The following is a 21,921-nucleotide window of genomic DNA, read 5'->3' as shown; positions in this document are numbered from 1 at the left end:
CCAGGACACGTTGGGAAGACTATGCCTGGGAACGCCTCGGGATCCCCCGGGAAGAGTTAGACGAAGTGGCTGGGGAGAGGGAAGTCTGGGCTTCCCTGCTTAGGCTGCTGCCCGCGCGACCCGACCTCGGATAAGCGGAAGAAGATGGATGGATGAATGGGTCTGGGTTCATGGGGTCAAGTGGTAGAGAGAGATAGTCAGATAGATTGATAGAATTATACGGCACACAGAATGTGATGTGTGATAACAAGTCCACAGTTGACACAATCATGAGAACATCACTGTTACTCACTCACTGTGACGAAAACATGACTCATAGCTTTGACTGGCCTTGATTGCTGCAAATCAACACAATGTAGATTTGACCGATGTCAAAATTACGGGGCTGACTTAAATACTGTGTGTGTGTTTGATTACGGGCCCGTCCTCTCAAAACAGACAGATATTAGATGGCAATATTGTTCACTCAAGTCATTTTATTACCGCTATGAAACAAACGTGGCAAAGTGCTAAACCCGATGCACAGATTGAACTCACGTGTTGCCTGTTTGGAGGCAAGAGACAAGGACAAAAAAATTGCAGATTATCAATACCTGCAAAATAATTAACTTCATCTCCTTGGATTTACATGATTCACAACAATGACCTTTTGTGGCCTAAAAAAAAATGGAACAATAAAATTGTTGACAGATTGAAAAATGTCAAACCAATCCACGGGGTAAATAAAAAAAAATAAAAAAAACAATGAATTGTTGTGAACATTACATTTGTAAGACAGACAACTTATGTTGTGATAATAGTGCTGAGTGAGCACCTGATTGTCTATTTTTTATTATCATAATACAAACACTGTATGGAGAACACAAGCTTATTAAAAAAACATTCTCAGAGCCAAGACTTCTTAGTTCGTCCCAATCTAGCCAACTTGAACGTCACCTTGTCCGTGTTCTCTGGACTTCTCTTTGAGGTGCATTCAACAGTTGAGTCCGTTTCAAATGAGATAGCTGGAGTATGTGTAAGAACACCTCCAGTCTTCTCTGCCATGGCTGTTCGGGTCTGGAGAACCAGCTGACCTCTCAGAGAATGCCTGAGTTGTAGCAGGAATGGGTTTTCCTTTGAGTACATTTTCACTGGGTCTGTCTCCTGACTGCAGCAGGTGGAGCAAGCTGAGCAGAGAACACGGAAAATGTAGACCCAGCCCAGGTAGTGGAGCTCTGCAATGTTGAGCACAAAGCAGCCCAGGCTGATGCTAAACATAAAGTTTAGGAAAATAGTTTTCTCTGTGGCACGAGATACAAAACAGTCTGTGCGAGTCGGACAAGGGTAGGTCTCGCAGCGGTAAAGGTGAGGCACCTCAAACCCAAATAATAAATATTGGCCGACCAGGAAGGTGATTTCCATGACAGATCGAAGTAATACATGCACTATATAAATGAGTAGAACCTGGTTAGATTGCTGAGTGGGGTCTTCTCCTAGCTCAGCTCGACCCTCCTCCAAATAACTTTGTTGTGCTCTTTCACTCTCATCCCAACCCTCCCGGTACTGAGGACAGTAAGGGGACACACCCACTCGTAGGGCCTCCATTCCATCCTTTGGTCCAGACCTCTGCCTTGAAGGCCTTTGCCTCAGCACATGTGCTTGTTGACCATCTGCCTTCTCATCTTTGGCAATTTTATGCAAAACAAACACTATGTAGAAAATGGATGGGGTGGAAACCAGCACAATTTGGAAAACCCAGAATCTCAGATGTGAAACAGGTGCGAATGTGTCATAACAGACGTTGTTACATCCAGGCTGCTGGGTATTGCAGGTGAACTTTGACTGTTCATCGTTGTAGACGGCATCTCCCACCAAGGCCACCAACAGGATGCGGAAAATCAGCAGCATGGTGAGCCAGATCTTGCCAATCACTGTCGAATGATTCTGGACCTCAGAAAGAAAACGGCCAAGAATGGACCAGTCACCCATGACTTGACCTTAGAAGACAAAAGAGAGTTCCGAGAGAGTTCATTGTTGTTGGTACTTGAGTGATAATGCTATCATTACAAGGGATCTTATATATTCAAAAACAGAAGACACAAGACAATGTATTTTTTATGGGTTTGCAAATGTTTTGTTTTTTTAAACCTAAGTAATTGCTCGTACATAAGTATTCACAGTCTTTGTTAAATACTTAATTGATGGCAACAATTACTGTAGAACCTCAAGTCTTTCATGATGCCACACACTTGGCACTAAGGTCTTTGGGCAGATTCTCAGATTCCTTTTTTCAGCAGGGTTCCATTTAAAATGTCGGCGCACAGCAATTTTCACATCCCTCCAGAGATTAATCGATTTCACGTTTGGCTCCGTCAGGGTCACTCAAGGACATCCAGAATTTTCCAGAATCCACTTCTTTTCTATCTTGGCTGTGATCTTATTATTTTTGAACTGTTGAAAGATGGTTAGGGTTTATCTAGGAGGTCTAGGATCCTGACAAGGATTCTAGGAACCTTTTTGGTGAGTTGTATTTTGCCAGGTTGAAAAAATTGCGTCCACACACGTTGAATCAACAATAATTACGTCCAGATTAGGAAACCCCTTGCTGGGTTAAAACAATGCCACGCCACATACATGTGGTGCTGTAAACAAACACACTTACCACACAGACTTCCCGCACACGCCCATTGACATCGATACAGCCTAAATTAATGAAAAACTGAAAGACCAAATACAGCGGTACCTTGGCTCACGAGGTTAATCGGTTCCGTGACGGAGCTCATTACTCAAAATACTTCTGTTCCTCATGGAAATCAATGTATTCATGCAGGGCCATCAAACAAAATTATAATTTTAACATGTAACTTGCTTTTTAATAAGTAAAACTTCAAAAGGGAACTTCTAGATATCGATTATTGTATCATGACCATTACAATGGGATGTACTAAAAACCACCACAGTGGAGAACAGAATAGACTTCTTGCATCTCAGGTGTCAGTGTTCGTTATAAATGTTGTCTCCCTGTGAGACAGCAGACAAGAACATACGCACATGTTTACGGCAGGGGCGTCGCCAGACATATTTCACTGGGGCACGTGCCCCACTGTTGATCTGCAGTGCCCAAGTAAAAATGTCACCAATTAAAAAAAAAACGCTTCAGAGTTTTAAGTCTACATAACAGAGACAACAGCGCACATACTACTTAGTATGGTGATTGATTGCTACTGTATTCCCTCAACGTAACGATGCGCACATGGCTAATTAATATGGTAATTTATTCACGTGTAGATCGAGACTTCAGTTGAGAGAGAGAGAAAGAGAGAGAGAGAGAGAGAGAGAGAGAGAGAGAGAGGGCGGGGGGATGAGAATCACTGCGTGAGGTAGGTAGCGTTAGCCAACAACAATTTGTTTGTTACATTATTTTGATTTTGATTTGACTCAAACTGTAACTCCTAGATGGATTTAAGAAAGTTATTCACCCGCAGCAGGGAAAAAGGACCGAGGAATGAGAGATGTAAGTGAAGTCCTAGCTAGCTAGGCAACATCATTGTCTTAAGTTGATGCTAAGTTTGCTAACGTTATTCCTTATATAAAAACAAACATATTCATTTGCTGTACGAGCTGTCGGGGGAATTTCCAATCAACATGAAACATAATGTTGGTTATTGTCTGCTGGTTCTGCATCAATGATGATTTGGAGTAAGCATGTGTGAGTTGAGTGCTTCTCAAATGGTTTATCTACAGGAAGAAAAACATTTTTCCATATCATCAAGTCGTGAGCCAATTTTTAAATCATTCAAGTTTATTTCACAGAAAAATAGCACAGTAGATTTGTCTTGTTAATCGGTGTGACTTTGACTAAAATAATCTTGTTTTGTCACCAGAAAAATGGCTACAGCTAAAGCATCTGGTTTTGTTTCCAGAAAAAATAGTAACATTTCTGTATTTGTTTTCAGAAAGATGGCTGAAAATATTGGGTTCTGTTGCCCCATTTAGATTTAAAAAATACATATTTCCATGTCTGTCCTGAGTCCTCCTCCAACTTGTTAGTCGGTTTGCCTTTTGCTAAAATACTCACTAATAGTCACTAGAAAAATGGCTAAAAATATCTGGTTTTGGTGCCACAATTTGATTTTTTTCTCCCTAAACTTTTTTTTTTTCATGCACACATCTGACTGCGACTCACTGAAAATGACACACAATCCACTTTCATGTCACGACCCAGCAGTTGGGAACCACTGGTCAACTGTAGAACAGTTACTGTAATATTTCCATGTCTGTCCAGAGTGATTGACCACTTTGCAAAAATGACAAAACGTTACAGTTTACTTCTCAGAAAATGATTCCCTGAACAGACACACAACAGTTGTTCATTTATTCTACTACTGTGGCTTTATTGTTTTGTGTATATTTTATAGTTTTGTGTATCTGAAATAGGATTAGCCACATTGCCCATAAATGGAAATTAAATAATATAAAAGAACCCAGAGATGTAGGGGTGCTTTATTTTTTGTTTTACTTTTGTAGATGTTAAATTTGCAGATGATTACTGCAATATATATTTCAAAAAGATGTATTGCTCTTCCTTTTGCTTTTTCCAGTAGCAGTTTAGTCTGGAGTAAAAAAGTGCACAAGTAGGTAAAATGCATTAGTTAATTTCAGCTGGTTAATCAAAGATCAATACAACATAATCTGATGTGATTTCATAGTTTAAAGCACTATTTATGTATTTTTTATGATAAATAAGTGCTTAAAAAATGTTTTTGCTTGCGCGCTTTGCACGCTCACATGAATTATTTGTGCCCCAGGTGTGCCCCAGTACAGTATTAGGTCTAGTGACGCCACTGGTTTACGGTGGGGATATTTAACTACAAATCAATGATTGAAGTGACAAACATGCTGTCCAAAATACACCGTTTGTTGACAAGAAGATATGACAGCCATTGAAGCACATTCAATCTCTTTATTAAGCAAAGCTGACAAAGTGCGCTGCCAACTGCTAAAGCTAAAAAACACAGCTCAGTCGAAACCCTCGATGACATCACAGATCACTAGGCAACTGGCTCCGCCTGTTAAAAGTATATACTCTGTACACTGTGCTCTCAAATGCATATGCCAGATGTTAAAAGTATTTTTTTAGCAACTTAAACCATGACTTTCCCTAGTAAATAATTCAATTTATTAAAGAGTAATTTTGTTAGTAATTCAATTACTTTTTTGGTCAAGTACGAGTTACAATCATTGGTACTTTAACTTTAACTTTAAATATAATTAATTACTTTATCAAAGTAATTTTCAGAGAACTGGTCAGTTTAGCCTCCTCTCTGAGCTGCCACCTTATCATGGTAGAGGACTTTGCATGTCCCAACGATCCTAGGAGCTATGTTGTCCGAGGGCTTTATGCCCCCTGGTAGGGTCTCCCAAGGCAAACAGGTTCTAGGTGAGGGATCAGACAAAGAGCAGCTCGAAGACCTCTATGAAGAAGAAAAAACATGGACCCAGATTTCCCTCGCCCGGACGCGGGTCACCGGGGCCTCCCTCTGGAGCCAGGCTACGGAGGTGGGGCACGATGGCGAGCGCCTGGTGGCCGGGCCTGTTCCCATGGGGCCCGGCCGGGCACAGCCCGAAGAGGCAACATGGGTCACCCCTCCAATGGGCTCACCACCCGTAGCAGGGGCCATAGAGGTAGGGTGCAATGTGAGCTGGGCGGCAGCCGAAGGCAGGGCACTTGGCGGTCCGATCCTCGGCTACAGAAGCTAGCTCTTGGGACATGGAACGTCACCTCACTGGGGGGGAAAGAGCCTGAGCTAGTGCGCGAAGTCGAGAAGTTCCGGCTGGACATAGTCGGACTCACTTCAACGCACAGCAAGGGCTCTGGAACCACTTCTCTCGAGAGGGACTGGACCCTCTTCCACTCTGGCGTTGCCGGCAGTGAGGGGCGACGGGCTGGGGTGGCAATTCTTGTTGCCCCCCGGCTCAAAACCAGCATGTTGGAGTTTAACCCAGTGGACGAAAGGGTAGCCTCCCTCCGCCTTCGGGTGGGGGGACGGGTCCTGACTGTTGTTTGTGCTTACGCACCAAGCAACAGTTCAGAGTACCCACCCTTTTTGGGAGCACTCGAGGGAGTACTGGAAAGTGCTTCCCCGGGTGATTCCCTTGTCCTACTGGGGGACTTCAACGCTCACGTTGGCAACGACAGTGAAACCTGGAGAGGCGTGATTGGGAAGAATGGCCGCCCGCATCTGAACCCGAGTGGTGTTTTGTTATTGGACTTTTGTGCTCGTCACAGTTTGTCCATAACAAACACCATGTTCACCATAAGGGTGTCCATATGTGCACTTGGCACCAGGACACCCTAGGCCGCAGTTCCATGATCGACTTTGTAGTTGTGTCATCGGATTTGCGGCCTTATGTTTTGGACACTCGGGTGAAGAGAGGGGCGGAACTTTCTGCCGATCACCACCTGGTGGTGAGTTGGCTGCGATGGTGGGGGAGGATGCCGGACAGACCTGGGAAGCCCAAACGCATTGTGAGGGTCTGCTGGGAACGTCTGGCAGAGTCTCCTGTCAGAGAAAGTTTCTATTCCCACATCCGGAAGAACTTTGAGCATGTCACAAGGGAGGTGCTGGAAATTGAGTCCGAGTGGACCATGGCAATCCTAAAACCCCTTGGTGGACACCAGCGGTGAGGGATGCCGTCAAGCTGAAGAAGGAGTCCTATCGGGTCCTTTTGGCTCATAGGACTCCGGAGGCAGTGGACACGTACCGACAGGCCAAGCGGTGTGCAGCTTCAGCGGTCGCGGAGTCAAAAACTCGGACATGGGAGGAGTTCGGGGAAGCCATGGAAAACGACATCCGAACGGCTTCGAAGCGATTCTGGACCACCATCCGCCGCCTCAGGAAGGGGAAGCAGTGCACTATCAACACCGTGTATGGTGCGGATGGTGTTCTGCTGACCTCAACTGCGGATGTTGTGGATAGGTGGAAGGAATACTTCGAAGACCTCCTCAGTCCCACCAACACGTCTTCCTATGAGGAAGCAGTGCCTGGGGAATTTGTGGTGGACTCTCCTATTTCTGGGGCTGAGGTCGCTGAGGTAGTTAAAAAGCTCCTTGGTGGCAAGGCCCAAGGGGTGGATGAGGTCCGCCCGGAGTTTCTTAAGGCTCTGGATGCTGTGGGGCTGTCTTGGTTGACAAGACTCTGCAGCATCGCGTGGACATCGGGGGCGGTACCTCTGGATTGGCAGACCGGGATGGTGGTTCCTCTCTTTAAGAAGGGGGACCAGAGAGTGTGTTCCTACTATCGTGGGATCACACTCCTCAGCCTTCCCGGTAAGGTTTATTCAGGTGTACTGGAGAGGAGGCTACGCCGGATAGTCGAACCTCGGATTCAGGAAGTTTTCGTCCTGGTTGTGGAACTGCGGACCAGCTCTATACTCTCGGCAGGGTACTTGAGGGTGCATGGGAGTTTGCCCAACCAGTCTACATGTGCTTTGTGGACTTGGAGAAGGCATTCGACCGTGTCCCTCGAGAAGTCCTGTGAGGAGTGCTCAGAGAGAATGGGGTATCGGACTGTCTTATTGTGGCGGTCCGCTCCCTGTACGATCAGTGCCAGAGCTTGGTCCGCATTGCCGGCAGTAAGTCGAACACATTTCCAGTGAGGGTTGGACTCCGCCAAGGGCTGTCCTTTGTCACCTATTCTGTTCATAACTTTTATGGACAGAATTTCAAGCCGCAGTCAAGGCGTTGAGGGGTTCCAGTTTGGTGACCGCAGGATTAGGTCTCTGCTTTTTGCGGACGATGTGGTCCTGAAGGCTTCATCTGACTGGGATCTTCAGCTCTCACTGGATCGGTTCGCAGCCGAGTGTGAAGCGACCGGAATGAGAATCAGCACCTCCAAGTCCGAGTCCATGGTTCTCGCCCGGAAAAGGGTGGAATGCCATCTCCGGGTTCGGGAGAAGACCCTTCCCCAATTGGAGGAGTTCAGGTACCTAGGAGTCTTGTTCACGAGTGGGGGAAGAGTGGATCGTGAAATCGACAGGCGGATCGGTGCGGCGTCTTCAGTAATGCGGATGTTGTACCGATCCGTTGTGGTAAAGAAGGAGCTGAGCCGGAAGGCAAAGCTCTCAATTTACCGGTCGACCTATGGTCATGAGCTTTGGGTCATGACCGAAAGGATAAGATCACGGGTACAAGCGGCCGAATGAGTTTCTTCCGCCGTATGGCGGGGCTCTCCCTTAGAGATAGGGTGAGAAGCTCTACCATTCGGGAAAAACTCAAAGTAAAGCCGCTGCTCCTTCACATCGAGAAGAGCCAGATGAGGTGGTTCAGGCATCTGGTCAGGATGCCACTCGAACGCCTCCCCAGGGAGGTGTTTAGGGCACGTCCAACCGGTAGGTGGCCGCGGGGTAGACCCCGGACACGTTGGGAAGACTATGTCTCCCGGCTGGCCTGGGAACGCCTCGGGATCCCCCGGGAAGAGCTAGACGAAGTAGCTGGGGAGAGGGAAGTCTGGGTTTCCCTGCTTAGGCTGTTCCCCCCGCGACCCGACCTCGGATAAGTGGAAGAAGATGGATGGATGGTCAGTTTAGCCTTTTATCGACTCTTTTTGCTTCAGTTAAGGTGCTAAGCTACTACTCTTTCGCCAAATTCTCGCTCATGTTTTTCGATTATTTATTTAGTTAATTTATTAATCATCTGCTTCTTCTTCTCAACACTTTCCTCTACACTCACTTTTTGTATTATACCAAAAAAGTAATGTATTGCTAATTATTAGCCAATGCTATCGAGTGAGACACCAGATGTGTGTGGGCTTCACTGTGACATTTGTTACACCAACTAGCGGTGGGGAGGCTCCTAACCCAAAATTTTGTTTGCAGCCTAAAGTTTAACAATTAGCCGAGATGTAGCTTATATCGCAAAAAACTTGTTAGCTGGGGCTCTTGTAAACCGAGGTACCACTGTCGAGAAATACCTCTGATTCTGGGCGTCAGAGTGGCCACAGATACATTGTGGTCCTAATTTTATTCTAACTCTGTCAGGAATTCTGGAGTGGCTCGCCAACCACCACCTCAGGGTATCGGTTGGGTTGCGAAGATATGACAGAAAATGATTTTTCAGCCACTAAAATTTGCTTGACTAACCAGATTCCCTCAAATCCCCTCACACCAGCACTATCCATCCATCCATTTTCTACCACTTGTCCTGTTCGGGGGTTGCTGGAGCCTATCTCAGCTGCTTCGGGTGGAAGGCGGCATACACCCTGGACAAGTCGCTACCTCATCACAGGGCCAACACAGATAGACTTACATTCACACACTAGGGCCAATTTAGTGTTGCCAATCAACCTATCCCCAGGTGCATGTCTTTGGAAGTGGGAGGAAGCCGGAGTACCCAGAGGTAACCCACGCAGTCACGGGGAGAACATGAAAACTCCACACAGAAAGATCCCGAGCTCGGGATTGAACCTAAGACCTTCGAGGCACACGGACTAACCCCTTTTTTCCACCGTGCTGACCTACACCAGCACTAGTTCGTTGCTAATTTGCTTTTAACGATCAATTTCTGGCAATCACAGCTGCCAGAATTTTACTGCAAACTCAAAAGATTTTTTTTTAAACAGGTTAACAGTACACCAGTTTTTTCATAATAATTTTACCGTAAGCAAAAACAGTTATTAACCGTACAATTTACGGATTCAACATTAACAAACCGCAATGTTGTATATAACATGACTGTATTTTTTACAAACCCCGTTTCCATGTGAGATGGGAAATTGTGTGAGATGTAAATATAAACGGAATACAGTGATTTCCAAATCATTTTCAACCAATATTCAGTTGAATATGCTATAAAGACAACATATTTCATGTTCAAACTGATAAACATTTTTTTTTGTTGCAAATAATCATTAACTTTAGAATTTGATGCCAGCAACACGTGACAAAGAAGTTGCGAAAAGTGGCAATAAATACTGATAAAGTTGAGGAATGCTCATCAAATACTTATATGGAACATCCCACAAGTGTGTAAGCTAATTGGGAACAGTTGGGTGCCATGATTGGGTATAAAAGCAGCTTCCATGAAAAAAAAAAAAGTATTTATCAGTTTGAACATCAAATATGTTGTCTTTGTAGTGCATTCAACTGAATATGGGTTGAAAATGATTTGCAAATCATTGTATTCCGTTTATATTTACATCTAACACAATTTCCCAACTCATATGGAAACGGGGATTCCTGGCAACCACAGCTGCTGGTATTTTACCATAAATTGCGCAAATATTTTACGGTGTACCTACAGAGTTGACTATAATTAGGATAATGCATTCAGTGCAGAATAATGCCATCAATTGTTTTGCTCTGTGACTTTATATCGTTCTAAGATGATTCCCCAAAATAAGCAACACTTGAAATACACAACTTTTTAAATTTTACCAGAAACATTAGGCATAAATGCACAAATTATCGTATCAGATTGATATTGTCGATACCAGCCTGAAGCTTGGTATCGGATCGGACCAGATCAGTGTGTGGTCAACCAATTCAGAATTTTTTGAAGGGCTACTGTAATTACTACAAGCTACATGTTTTGTACATCAGCGCTATCTACAGCATGGTGTAGTGGCCAGCACGGTGTAGTGTTTGGTGTGCTGTTTTGTCAAAGGGTGATAATACTTTCTAAAAATGGTTCACATGGACAAATCTCAACAGCCACAGAGGATACAGACTGAAAAAAAAGCTCCAATGCAGGTTCCTATGCAGGTGGAACGGCAAATACAAAACCCTAAACCAGTGAAATTGCCACGTTGTGTAAATCGTAAATAAAAACAGAATACAGTTATTTGCAAATCATTTTCAATTTATTTTCAATTCAACAGACTGCAAAGACAAAATATTTATTGTTCGAACAGAGAACCATATTTTTTTTGTAAATAATTATTACCTTAGAATTTAATGGCAGCAACACATTGCAAAAAAGTTGGCACAGGGGCATTTTTACCATTGTGTTACATGGCCTTTCCTTTTAACAACACTCAGTAAACGTTTGGGAACTGAGGAGACCAATTTTTGAAGCTTTTCAGGTGCAAATATTTCCCATTCTTGCTTGATGTACAGCTTAAGTTGTTTAACAGTCCGGGGTCTCTGCTTCACAATGAGCATTCCCCAACTTTCTCAGTCTTGTTTGCCACCTGTGCCAGCTTTTTTGAAACATGTTGCAGGCGTCAAATTCCAAATGAGTTGATATTTGCAAAAAATAACAAAGTATACCAGTTTGAATGTTAAGTATCTTGTCTTTGCAGTCTATTCGATTGAATATAGCTTGAAAAGGAGTTGCAAATCATTGCATTCTGTTTCTATTTACGATTGACACAACACTCCACTGGTTTTGGGTTTGTAAAAAGGACAATATTTGAGAGGTGTGTGTACAGATTACTTTTCAGCAGTGTTTGGAAAATTACTGTTAAAAAAAATGTACTCTATACTTCCCAAAGAAAGTAACTGAACTACTAACTGAGTTATTCATTAATTATTGTAATTACTAACTAAGAAAACTAATTAATGCGTTAAAAAAAAAAAACTAATATCTGGCATATGCAGTTGAGAACAGAGAGTGTGTGTGTGCCTGTTTCTAAGTGACGTGTGACGTCAGGGAGAGCTTGTTCAGAGCAGCATTACACATTACTAATATATATATATATATATATATATATATATATATATATATATATATATATATATATATATATATATATATATGATTATTATATGATGATTACTTGCTTAATTAGTTATTAGCGATCCATCTGGACTCTTGAACTTAAAGACCTAATGAAATGAGATTTTCTTATTTAAACGGGGATAGCAGGTCTATTCTATGTGTCATATTTGATCAATTTGTGATATTGCCATATTTTTGCTGAAAGGATTTAGTAGAGAACATTGATGATAAATTTCACAACTTTTGGTCGCTAATAAAAAAAAGCCTTCCCTTTACCGGAAGTAGCCGACGATGTGCGCGTGACGTCACTGGTTGTAAGGGTCCTCACTTCCTCACATTGTTTATAATTATAGCCTCCACCAGCAAGATCTATTTGAACCGAGAAAGCGTCGATTTCCCCATTAATTTGAGCGAGGATGAAAGATTTGTGGATAAGGAAAGTTAGAGTGAAGCACTAAAAAAAATGTGTTTTTAAAAAGGCGACGGCTCCAGTATCGTGAAATTTTGAGCTAAAACCTCCTTCCATAAGTGAGAGGTTTGAATGGTTGACCAAATACTTATTTTCCACCATAATTTACAAATAAATTATTTAAAATTCCTACAATGTGAATTCCTGGATTTTTTTTTCTGTCTCTCATAGTTGAAGTGTACCTATGATGAAAATGTACAGACCTCTGTCATCATTTTAAGTGGGAGAACTTGCACAATCGGTCGCTAACTAAATACATTTTTGCCCCACTGTGTATATATATATATATATATATATATATATATATATATATATATATATATATATATATATATATATATATACATATATATATATATATATATATATATATATATATATATATATATATATACATATATATATATATATATATATATATATATATATATATTAGGGCTGGGCAACGATTAAAAATTTTAATCAAAGTTAATCGCACTTTTTCTCTGATTAATCGCGATTAACTGTATTGTATACGCAAAGCCCAGTAATTAATTCAAAAGTTGTGTGTAGTGCACCTTTATTGGAATATTCTACCACATGAACAAAAGCGCCAAAACATTTGTTGTGCAAACACAATTCAAATCAGTCCTTGTTAAACAGTAGCAGTTAAATAGCATATTTTATGAAAATCAACTCAAAAAATGTAAATAAAAACATTTAAGCTTATTTCCACTGCCAGGGTATTTAAGTTATCCTGTTTGTTATGGAAAATAAATATAATCTTCATACAAATCTCTGAGCCACAATCATAACATCCGAACAGGCAATTTCTGAGGTAACAGCAGAAACATTTTTTTTATTTCTGAGGTAACAGCAGAAATATTTTTTTTTATCAGGGATCTTATGTTTAAAAAACTTATATTATAGGTAGTGGGCTGTTTTAGGGAATTTTTGATCAAATTATCCGTAGTAGCAATATTAATAATGTTGTGTTTATTCTGCGTAGTGCACTTAAAATAATTATGACCATATCTAGGAATTGATATGATGGGAATTTTCCGATTGTTTGCTTGGTGCTTTGATAAACTGAACGCATCATATACATGGTACTATTTGTGATGTTATGAGCCAGGGAAAAAAAGAACTACCCTACCCAGCATGCAACAGGAGTAACGAGCATGCGCGGTAGCCCGGTATAGGTTGTGTTGCCATGACGGCATCTTGTTAGTTGTGATATGCACGCTCTGAAAGCAAACATTAAAAACTCAGCCAACACTCCTCGTCTGCATGATTCATAAATAGAAAGACAACACATATACTCCGCTGCTTCACAGGCCGCTGGATGTAGCCGGCAAAGTATTCCCATGCTAGCTAGCCGGTCTAGCAAGCAAGCGTCATTCAGTCCAAAACGGCCCGATCTATCCACATCAAGAATTGTCTGGCGGTCGTAAGTGATCCCGGAGTGACCACGCTGTAAGCCAGCCATGAAATTAAATGTTTCATCTTTACCAAGAGCCCCTCGACGCCGAAGTACATCCGGGAGAGGCCATCTTGTTAAGAAAAGGCGTTAACAAAATAAAAGCATGTAAACAACATACGCAAATGTGCGATAAAATAATTGTCGGCGTTAATTGATTGATGAGATAACGCGTAATTAACGCATTAATTTGCCCACCCCTAATATATATATATATATATATATATATATATATATATATGTATATATATATATACATACATAACAACCCCCAGGCACTGTATTTTACTGTTTTTGTACTTAATTGTCCTTTTTCATATGTTTGTTTGTAAATATTAAACTTGATAAATAAATATACATAAAAAAATAAAAAATAAACATTTTTAGTTCAGCATGTTAGCTTATTGCAGTAGTTTGCTGGCAGTGGGGGGAAATTTGTTGAATCTTTTTAGCTATAATTGCTGTAGTCTCCTTGTCCAAAAACTGGGTATTGCAGTTACAAGCTTTTAACTTCAAAAATTGATTTGTTGTTCATTATCCCTATAGTATACTTATAAGGACTGCTTGAGTGAGTGAGTGAGTGAGTGAGTGAGTGAGTGAGTGAGTGAGTGAGTGAGTGAGCGAGCGAGCGAGCGAGTGAGTGCGCGCGCGTGTTTAGCCTACATGTTGCTTGCTGTGTGATGTTGCCTCTTTCTATTTAATGTCAAGTTTATTTTTAGTGTGGCGCTTGTTGTTTTATTTAAAAAAAGTTACTTCCGGCATTAAAATTGCTGTGGGTCAGACATGTTACATCAAACGCATTGATAACAGTGTTGTAACGTACGTAAAAATCATTAATTAGTTAATTTGGTACTAATAAAAGTAATGGCCTTAGTAATGCTGTTACCATATAACGTTGTTATTCGAAACACTGGTTACATTCTACGTATCAGAATAAAATTTACTATAGACCAAGAACAAGAAAATTGGAACAAACTACACATTTTAAGTAAGTTCCAAATTGTACATCCCAAAATAAAGTACAGGGAAACTCAAATCTCAGCTAAATAAAATAAATTAAAAATACATTTTTCCTACCACCGTTTTGTAGTGTTTTATTGTTTGATACCACATTTACAAAAAGGCAAGAGTCAAGAAATTGATGTAGTTGCTGGTTATTACCAGTTTTACAGCACCGATTGTATTGCACACAAATCACTCAATCCACACATTTTCATCGAAAGCTATATAAAGCAATAGCAAATGCCATTAGTATATAATATTAAAGTAAACAAAATAGTAAAGCAATGTTCTCGGCTGCACATCTAATTGACAAAGGACAAGAAGGTTTTGTTGCAATCGTGCCACACGTTATCAGACTTTCCCAATCCAGAAGGTCTTCTCAAAAACGTTCGTTTCAGCCCACACAGAATGCTTGAAAGGCCAAAATGATACAATACTTTACCGTTCCTACCTAAAAATGTTTCCATGTAGATAGGCCCTCCGTTCCAAGCACTGAAAAACGTTCACACAGCACGATGTTACTACCACCATGTTTTAACCGAGGGATGCTTTTGGCCTGGGGATGACATGTACCTGTTTTTTTTCCAAAGACTACACCTGACATTCATGCCAATAAGTTAAATCTTTATCAGACCAGAAAATGTTGTTTACCGTGTTCTGAGTAAGGATGCAACGATTAATCAGTTTTACTATTAACGAGAGGTGTGGGGAAAAATCGATTCGAATACGAATCGAATCATTTACGTTGTGCGATTCAGAATCAATTCTCATTTTTAAAAAATCGATTTTTATTTTTTTTAATCAATCCAACAAACCACTACACAGCAATACCATAACAATAAAATCCAATTCCAAAACCAAACCTGACCCAGCAACACTCAGAACTGCAATAAACAGAGCAATTGAGAGGAGACACAAACACGACACAGAACAAACCAAAAGTAATGAAAAAAAAAAGAATATTATCTACAACAGTATCAATATTAATTATAATTTAAGCATAGCAGTGATTAAAAATCCCTCACTGACATTATCATTAGACATTTATAAAAATAATAAAAAAGAACAATAGTGTCACAGTGGCTTACACTTGCATCGCATCTCATAAGCTTGACAACGCACTGTCATATTTTTGGTTTGTTTAATAGTTAAAACTAATTTACATTATTGCAATCAGTTGATAAAACATTGTCCTTTACAATTATAAAAGCTTTTTTTTTTTTTAAATCTACTACTTTGCTAGCATTTTAGCAGACTGGGGTAGATCCTGCCGAAATCCTATGTATTGAATGAATACAGAATCGTTTTGAATCAGAAAAATATCGTTTTTGAATCGAGAATCGAATCGAATTGAAAAAATCTATATATTATCGAATCGTGACCCAAAGAATCGATATTGAATCGAATCGCGGGGCACCCAAAGATTCATAGCCATACTATTAACCATGAAAAATAAACGTCACAGGTATTTAATCGCAAAGGCTCCACTACATTATGCTGGTACATTATTTTCGCCACAACCTGCATAGAACATAAAAAAAGATGCACACGCTTATACGAACCTATCAAGAAACATGCAAGTATGCTGTTTTTTTTTTTTTTAGCTTAAAAAAAACAGCAGGGCAAAAAAATTACTTTTCCCACCCAAAAAAAGCAAAGTGCTGGAACATTTCTGATATTTAAAAAATGACCAGGGAGTCACTGAAAATAATGTTTCATCCATTTGCAAAACCTGCCAAAAGAACATTGCGACTATAGGGTCAATACGTCCAATATGGCGTAGCATTTGAGGGATCACCACCCAGCTTTACACACCAAAGTAAAGGTAAGTCATAATAACTGAGTTCAATTATGTAGGTGCTAAGTTACTTCATGAGGAATTTAGTTGATAAGGAGTTAAAAATAAACGTGTCACTTACAGTAATGTCAGTTCAGTGACTCCTGTCAAGGGCTTTATTGAGTGACCATTTAACGTTAGAGATTGCTTCTTCCTGTCTGTGTTGAATAAACTATAGGTATTTTAAGTACATATAGCAAGTGTAAAACACTAACATATATAGTATTAGATGATTGTAGAATAACAACACTACACCATGAGATCTACAATTATGTAAATTCTAGATATTATTAAGATAACATGAAATGTAGGCATGGATGACAGTTGATGACAGTAACATTTGAGTTTATTATCCACATGAGTTACATTTTCCTCTGTGGGATTAATAAAGTTAATCCTAGTCTTATACCAATATTACAATTAATTAATGTAATAATACATTATTATTAATACATTATTATTCATCATTATACGATTGACACATTTTGTCTAAACTGTCTAGGGAATAAGTGGTAGAAAATGGATGGATGGATGGATGTCTATTTTGTACTGTTATCATAATATTATTTGATTACTGTCTTTTCCGGTAATAGATAACACATCAAAATCTGTAAGGAATGTTAATGTGATTTCATGAATGTTATTAAATTCATCAATGCATAGTAATTGTAATAATTGTGAAACTGTGATTATTACTCGGACTATAATGATTCAGTCAAAATCTGTAATCGTTCTATCCCTACTTCCAAGAGCAATTCAGGGGGTCTTTTAGTAAAATCCAGGTGGGCTGCCAGGTGTCTTTTACTAAAGAGCTGCTTCTTTCTTTCCCCTGTACCATATATGCTTGATTGGTGGATTGCCACAAAAATGGTTGTTCTTCTGGAAGAACAACCATTCACAGAAAAACCCAGGAGGCTCTTTCAGTTACCATACTGGGTCACAAGGTCCTTCTCTCCAAATCACTCAATTTAGGCTATCATCCATGATTATGAAGAATTGTGGTTGTTATTCCAAGTTTATTCCGTTTACAAACCATGGAGGCCACTGTAGGCAGCAGAAATCTTCACCTGAGGTTTATAACATTACTTCAACTTCAGACTTAGATTGTGCTCGAACAAGCACTGTGAGCTGTGAAACCTTTTATGGACAGACATGTGCCTTTACCAATTATGTCTAATCAACATAATTTACCATAGGTGGACTCTGATTTAGCTAAAAATGTCTCAAGGATGCACCTGAGCTCAATTTTCATCTTCTTGGCAAAGGGTGTGAATATTTTTAATATACTTTTTTTGCAAACCTTTGTTCATGTTGTTATCAGGGGTGTTGTGCATAGAAAATTAAGGAGACATTTTAGTTCATAATGGTATTCCAGGTTTTCGTTATTAATCTGTTTGAAAGGGTCAGTTGAAAACTGAATCGAATGAAAACCGGGAAAAAAAAAATCATATGAAACCAATTCAATAAATCAATTTCAGACACCACAATTGTTCACACTAAATATTTCATTAGAATAATTATAGTTTTATATGCCGAAAACAATGCAAAATGCATGTAATTTAGAAATCCCTTTATTGACAGCAATGAGCGGAGTGGTAGACTATTTTTGAGTATCTTTTGCTGTTTGGCTAGACTTATTGTAGCAGTTTGGTGCGACAGTCGGGAAACACGGACTACAAGAATCTTGTTGACTTTAATTGGAGCATTGCTATTTGGAACAACTTTATTTGACTATAGTAGGTTATTTTGCAGCCATACTGAATTAACAAACAGAGACTGCGTCATAGTTTGTTTAATTGTACTAAACCGAGACCTATTATAACCTAAAACCAAAACTCTGCCCGCATGTTACGCACACATTAGCTTTGTATGTTGTTAGCTAATTTAACGAACTTTACCCTCTAACAGATTTAAAACATCATCAGGGTGTATTGTTACATTAACACAGAACATACTTTTGTTTTTGCCAGTCTCGGTTTTAGAGCTACAAACTCAGTAGTATATCACGCTACTTCTCTACATGTTGAATTGGGGGAGACAGCAGCAAAACAATCGCTTCATTCCGAGTCAATTACTCCCCTTCACCAAAGTATAGCTGACGTAACGACATGCACAGTATGGATAATTTCGACTCACACATCTGCGGTCTCTCCCAAGGTTTCCTATTGGGTTGATGTTTTTCTTGCCCGGATGTGGGATCAGATCTGAGGATGTCGTTGTGGTTTGTGAAGCCCTTTCAGGCATTTGTGATTAAGGGGCTATACAAATACATTTTGATTTATTAATTGATTTTGGAACAAGACTGTAACATAATACAATGTGCAAAAAGTCAAATATTGTCCACACTTTTAGATACGGTATAATTTGTTTACAAACAAACTCAGGAAATAAATAAGTTGGTATAAAAACAAAAGCTAAATGATTTTATGAGAGCCAATATTAGTTAGTTATTATAATATTATCTATTTTCAAATGTCTTTTGATCAAACAATTATGTGTTAAATAGGGAGATAACTGTATAATTGTGTTGATATTGCCTTTACTGTTGTACAGTGGTACTCCCGGGTACAAGTTTAACGTTTGTTCTTTGACGCAGCTCGTCCCTTGAGAAACTATTGTAGTGCAAAACATTAAATTAATTGAGATCTATTGAATCTTTGTTTGCCCCCCCAAAAACACCCCCATTTTCACATGCAACAAGCTTTTTAAATATCAAAAATAAATATATGATAGAAAAGTGTGAGGGCCCGCATAAGGCCGCAAAAAAAATATCTGTTTCTTGGCTCTAGTCTGTATGGACTGCAGCAGTATCCAGTTGTAAAACACTTTTCCACCACTTGTGGCAGTAATGACAACATCAAACAAATCAAAAATGTTTTCAGTTATTTATGAGTCACTTCTTGTGCATTATATTTAGCCTCACCTAAGCATAAGGTTTATGTGTTACATAAATAATATTTTTGTAATCAACACATGGTTTCATATCATTTGACAAGTTAGTAAACTGCAAGTAGGTTAGATACAATTTTTGAACACGATTAAAATCAAGAGTAAGGTTACTAATTTAGTGTTGATAAATTGGGCCTTTCTGTCAGGGAAAAGTTCAAAAAGGTTAAGAATCCCTACTATAAACAACAGTAGATGTATGATGCAATACGATGATAATAATGTACAGCTTTTACCATGGCAAACTTCTACAATATTTTCTTATAGCTACCTCTAAACTATCAACAGCTTCGTCACATTTTCATGGATAAATGAATGCCTTTTAAATATTATTTTAACGCTCTTGACTCTTTCTGCTTCAGTATAGTGCAGACAAAGAGTCCTACGCTCGATCAGCTTTGCCAAGCTGGCCACACGCTTTCTCATGTGTTTTATGATTTATTTATTTTTTTAATCATTGAATGTAATCAACTTCTTCTCAACACTGCCCTTCACACTCACTTACTTCTTTACTATTGTTATGTCGATCTTTAGCTGGAAGTTATTGCTAGCGAGATAGACACTGGATGTTTTGGTTGGATATTATGGGGTTCACTGTGGCACTTGCTATGCTACCTTGTGGTAAGGAGGCTTGTAACCTGATTTTTTGACAACAAACTTAAAGCATAACAACTTGCCGAGAGACAGCTTGTACCCCGAAAAACTTGTAAGCTGTGGAACTCGTAAGCCAGCTTTAGTACGATTTGGATTAATGCAATTTTTTACCAAAATAAAGTCTATGAGCTGGGGCCCTTGTAAGTCGAGTTAGCACAATACTGGCCCTGTATTTACTTATTTACAGCTTATTAACAACATTATACCAGCATTGTAGTATCTTCCACCCCTATCCAGACATGCTTACTGTGTTTTGTTTACCGCAAATTTCCATTTGGTTGAAATCACCCAAATTATTATGGTATGTTGCTGCATAATGTTACCAAACAAATTCAGAATGTATATTTATAGTGTACAAGGAAATGCACACTATACTTATCAAATTAAGTGGTGGGAAATACATGTATAATAAAAGTTGAACTTACCTTCATATAAACCTGATCTTTGCAGAATAAGTTATTGCAGCATAGCTTTGAAATGCAGTCTTTTTTTTCTGCTTTTTGAAAAAATCTTCAAGTTTGGATGCAATGAATCCTGTTAAACCTGCTAAGGGAGAATAGGCTGACCACACATAATGAACCAGTGTGTCTGAAACTGGCATTGTTGTGCAGTGGGTCTACAAAGGCAGGCAATGTACAGTGCAAAACACAATGTGGGGTGGGGTGTAGGGGTTCCTTTTCTGAAAAGCCGGGAACGTTGAAACAAAAAGTGTATGGAATGAACTGGAAAGACACAATGCCAGATTATTAAAAAGCTTGCTGTTTGGCAGGCTCAAAAAGTTTAGGAATATGTAAATTATTCTCAAAAAGTTTATAAAGAACTATTATATATTTGTCTGTGTGTGTGTTTGAGGACTGTACATTTACCACCTGTGGACACCCAACTGAAGCTCTGACAAACAATACATCTGCTGAACATCAACATACAGAGAATGTCATAGTAGGGATTTTAGAATCCTGATTTATAAAGCTTAACAATTCCCCGATTTGGACTGTTGTCACTTCATTTAGAGAAGAACACAGTATTAAACACACACGCACACACTGTTGCTGCACACATTCACTTGTAGTTTGAGGTAGGCAACACTGCAAATTTTTAGTAATGATCCCATACCAAGTAAATACAAGTAAAATACGCATATCAATACTTTTTCCTTGAAACGTTTCAAGATTATTAAATGATTTTGTGATGTTACGTTAATTAGTTTATCATGATTAAAATCAGATTAAAACGCAGGTCCAAATTTTAGGCACACAAACAATACATTTAGCAAACCTATTTGTAGATAATTTAACAATATATAAATACAAGACAAAGTAATAATAATATAAGTATTCCCTTACCTTACATAACATTTTAGTGAGAAAATAAAGTCACTGTAATAAAATAAGTAAACAAAAGCCCCCAGCCCACCTGTGTCCAAGAACATTGTTACGTTGGGGTCGCATCTTGGATGTGCGGGGAGTGTTGCCTCTCGATGCACGGGATCAAAACAAGCAGGAATGAAGGTAGGAACAGGTTTTAATACCGATAACGAAAGTAACACTTGTACAAACGGAAAGAAAAGGTGTGCCAACGCACGGGAAGCAGAACACAAAACGTGAGCAAAAGACAAAGTTAAAAAAAGTCCATAAAGCGCGAGCCGAGCGCGCGGAGGCCAGGCTATACTTAGCAGAGAAAATATAAACAGACAAAACTAACATAACTGTTTCGTGATGCAAACAAACTGGCGACGAGGAACTGAGGTAGCAGGCGGTCTTAAATACAACACAATAAATCAAAACAGCTGTGCTTCGGGATTGCGTTCAGGAGGCATGATTAAGTAGCCATGGTGACTAATGTAAACAAGGAAGTGT

At 39.5% G+C, this 21,921-nt stretch overlaps 1 protein-coding gene across 2 annotated transcripts; it reads right to left on the bottom strand.

Moving 5' to 3' along the window:
* Positions 1-478: 478 nt before the first annotated feature.
* Positions 479-21,568, bottom strand: LOC133564940 (gap junction delta-2 protein). Of its 2 annotated transcripts, none has more exons than XM_061919461.1 (2): positions 21,479-21,568; positions 479-1,976 (listed from the first exon to the last, which is right to left on the bottom strand). In XM_061919461.1, the coding sequence occupies exons 1-2, from the start codon at positions 21,492-21,494 to the stop codon at positions 886-888; spliced, it is 1,107 nt and encodes a 368-aa protein (XP_061775445.1). In that variant the 5' UTR covers positions 21,495-21,568; the 3' UTR covers positions 479-885. The 2 variants fall into 2 exon arrangements, with proteins under 2 accessions (XP_061775445.1, XP_061775446.1); XM_061919462.1 differs by lacking the exon at positions 21,479-21,568 and adding an exon at positions 20,491-20,646.
* Positions 21,569-21,921: the final 353 nt, after the last annotated feature.

Source organism: Nerophis ophidion, linkage group LG13, assembly GCF_033978795.1.
Source record: "Nerophis ophidion isolate RoL-2023_Sa linkage group LG13, RoL_Noph_v1.0, whole genome shotgun sequence".
NCBI lineage: Eukaryota > Metazoa > Chordata > Actinopteri > Syngnathiformes > Syngnathidae > Nerophis > Nerophis ophidion.
Note: the sequence above shows the minus strand (reverse complement) of the source record. Positions and strands in the feature narration are given on the sequence as shown.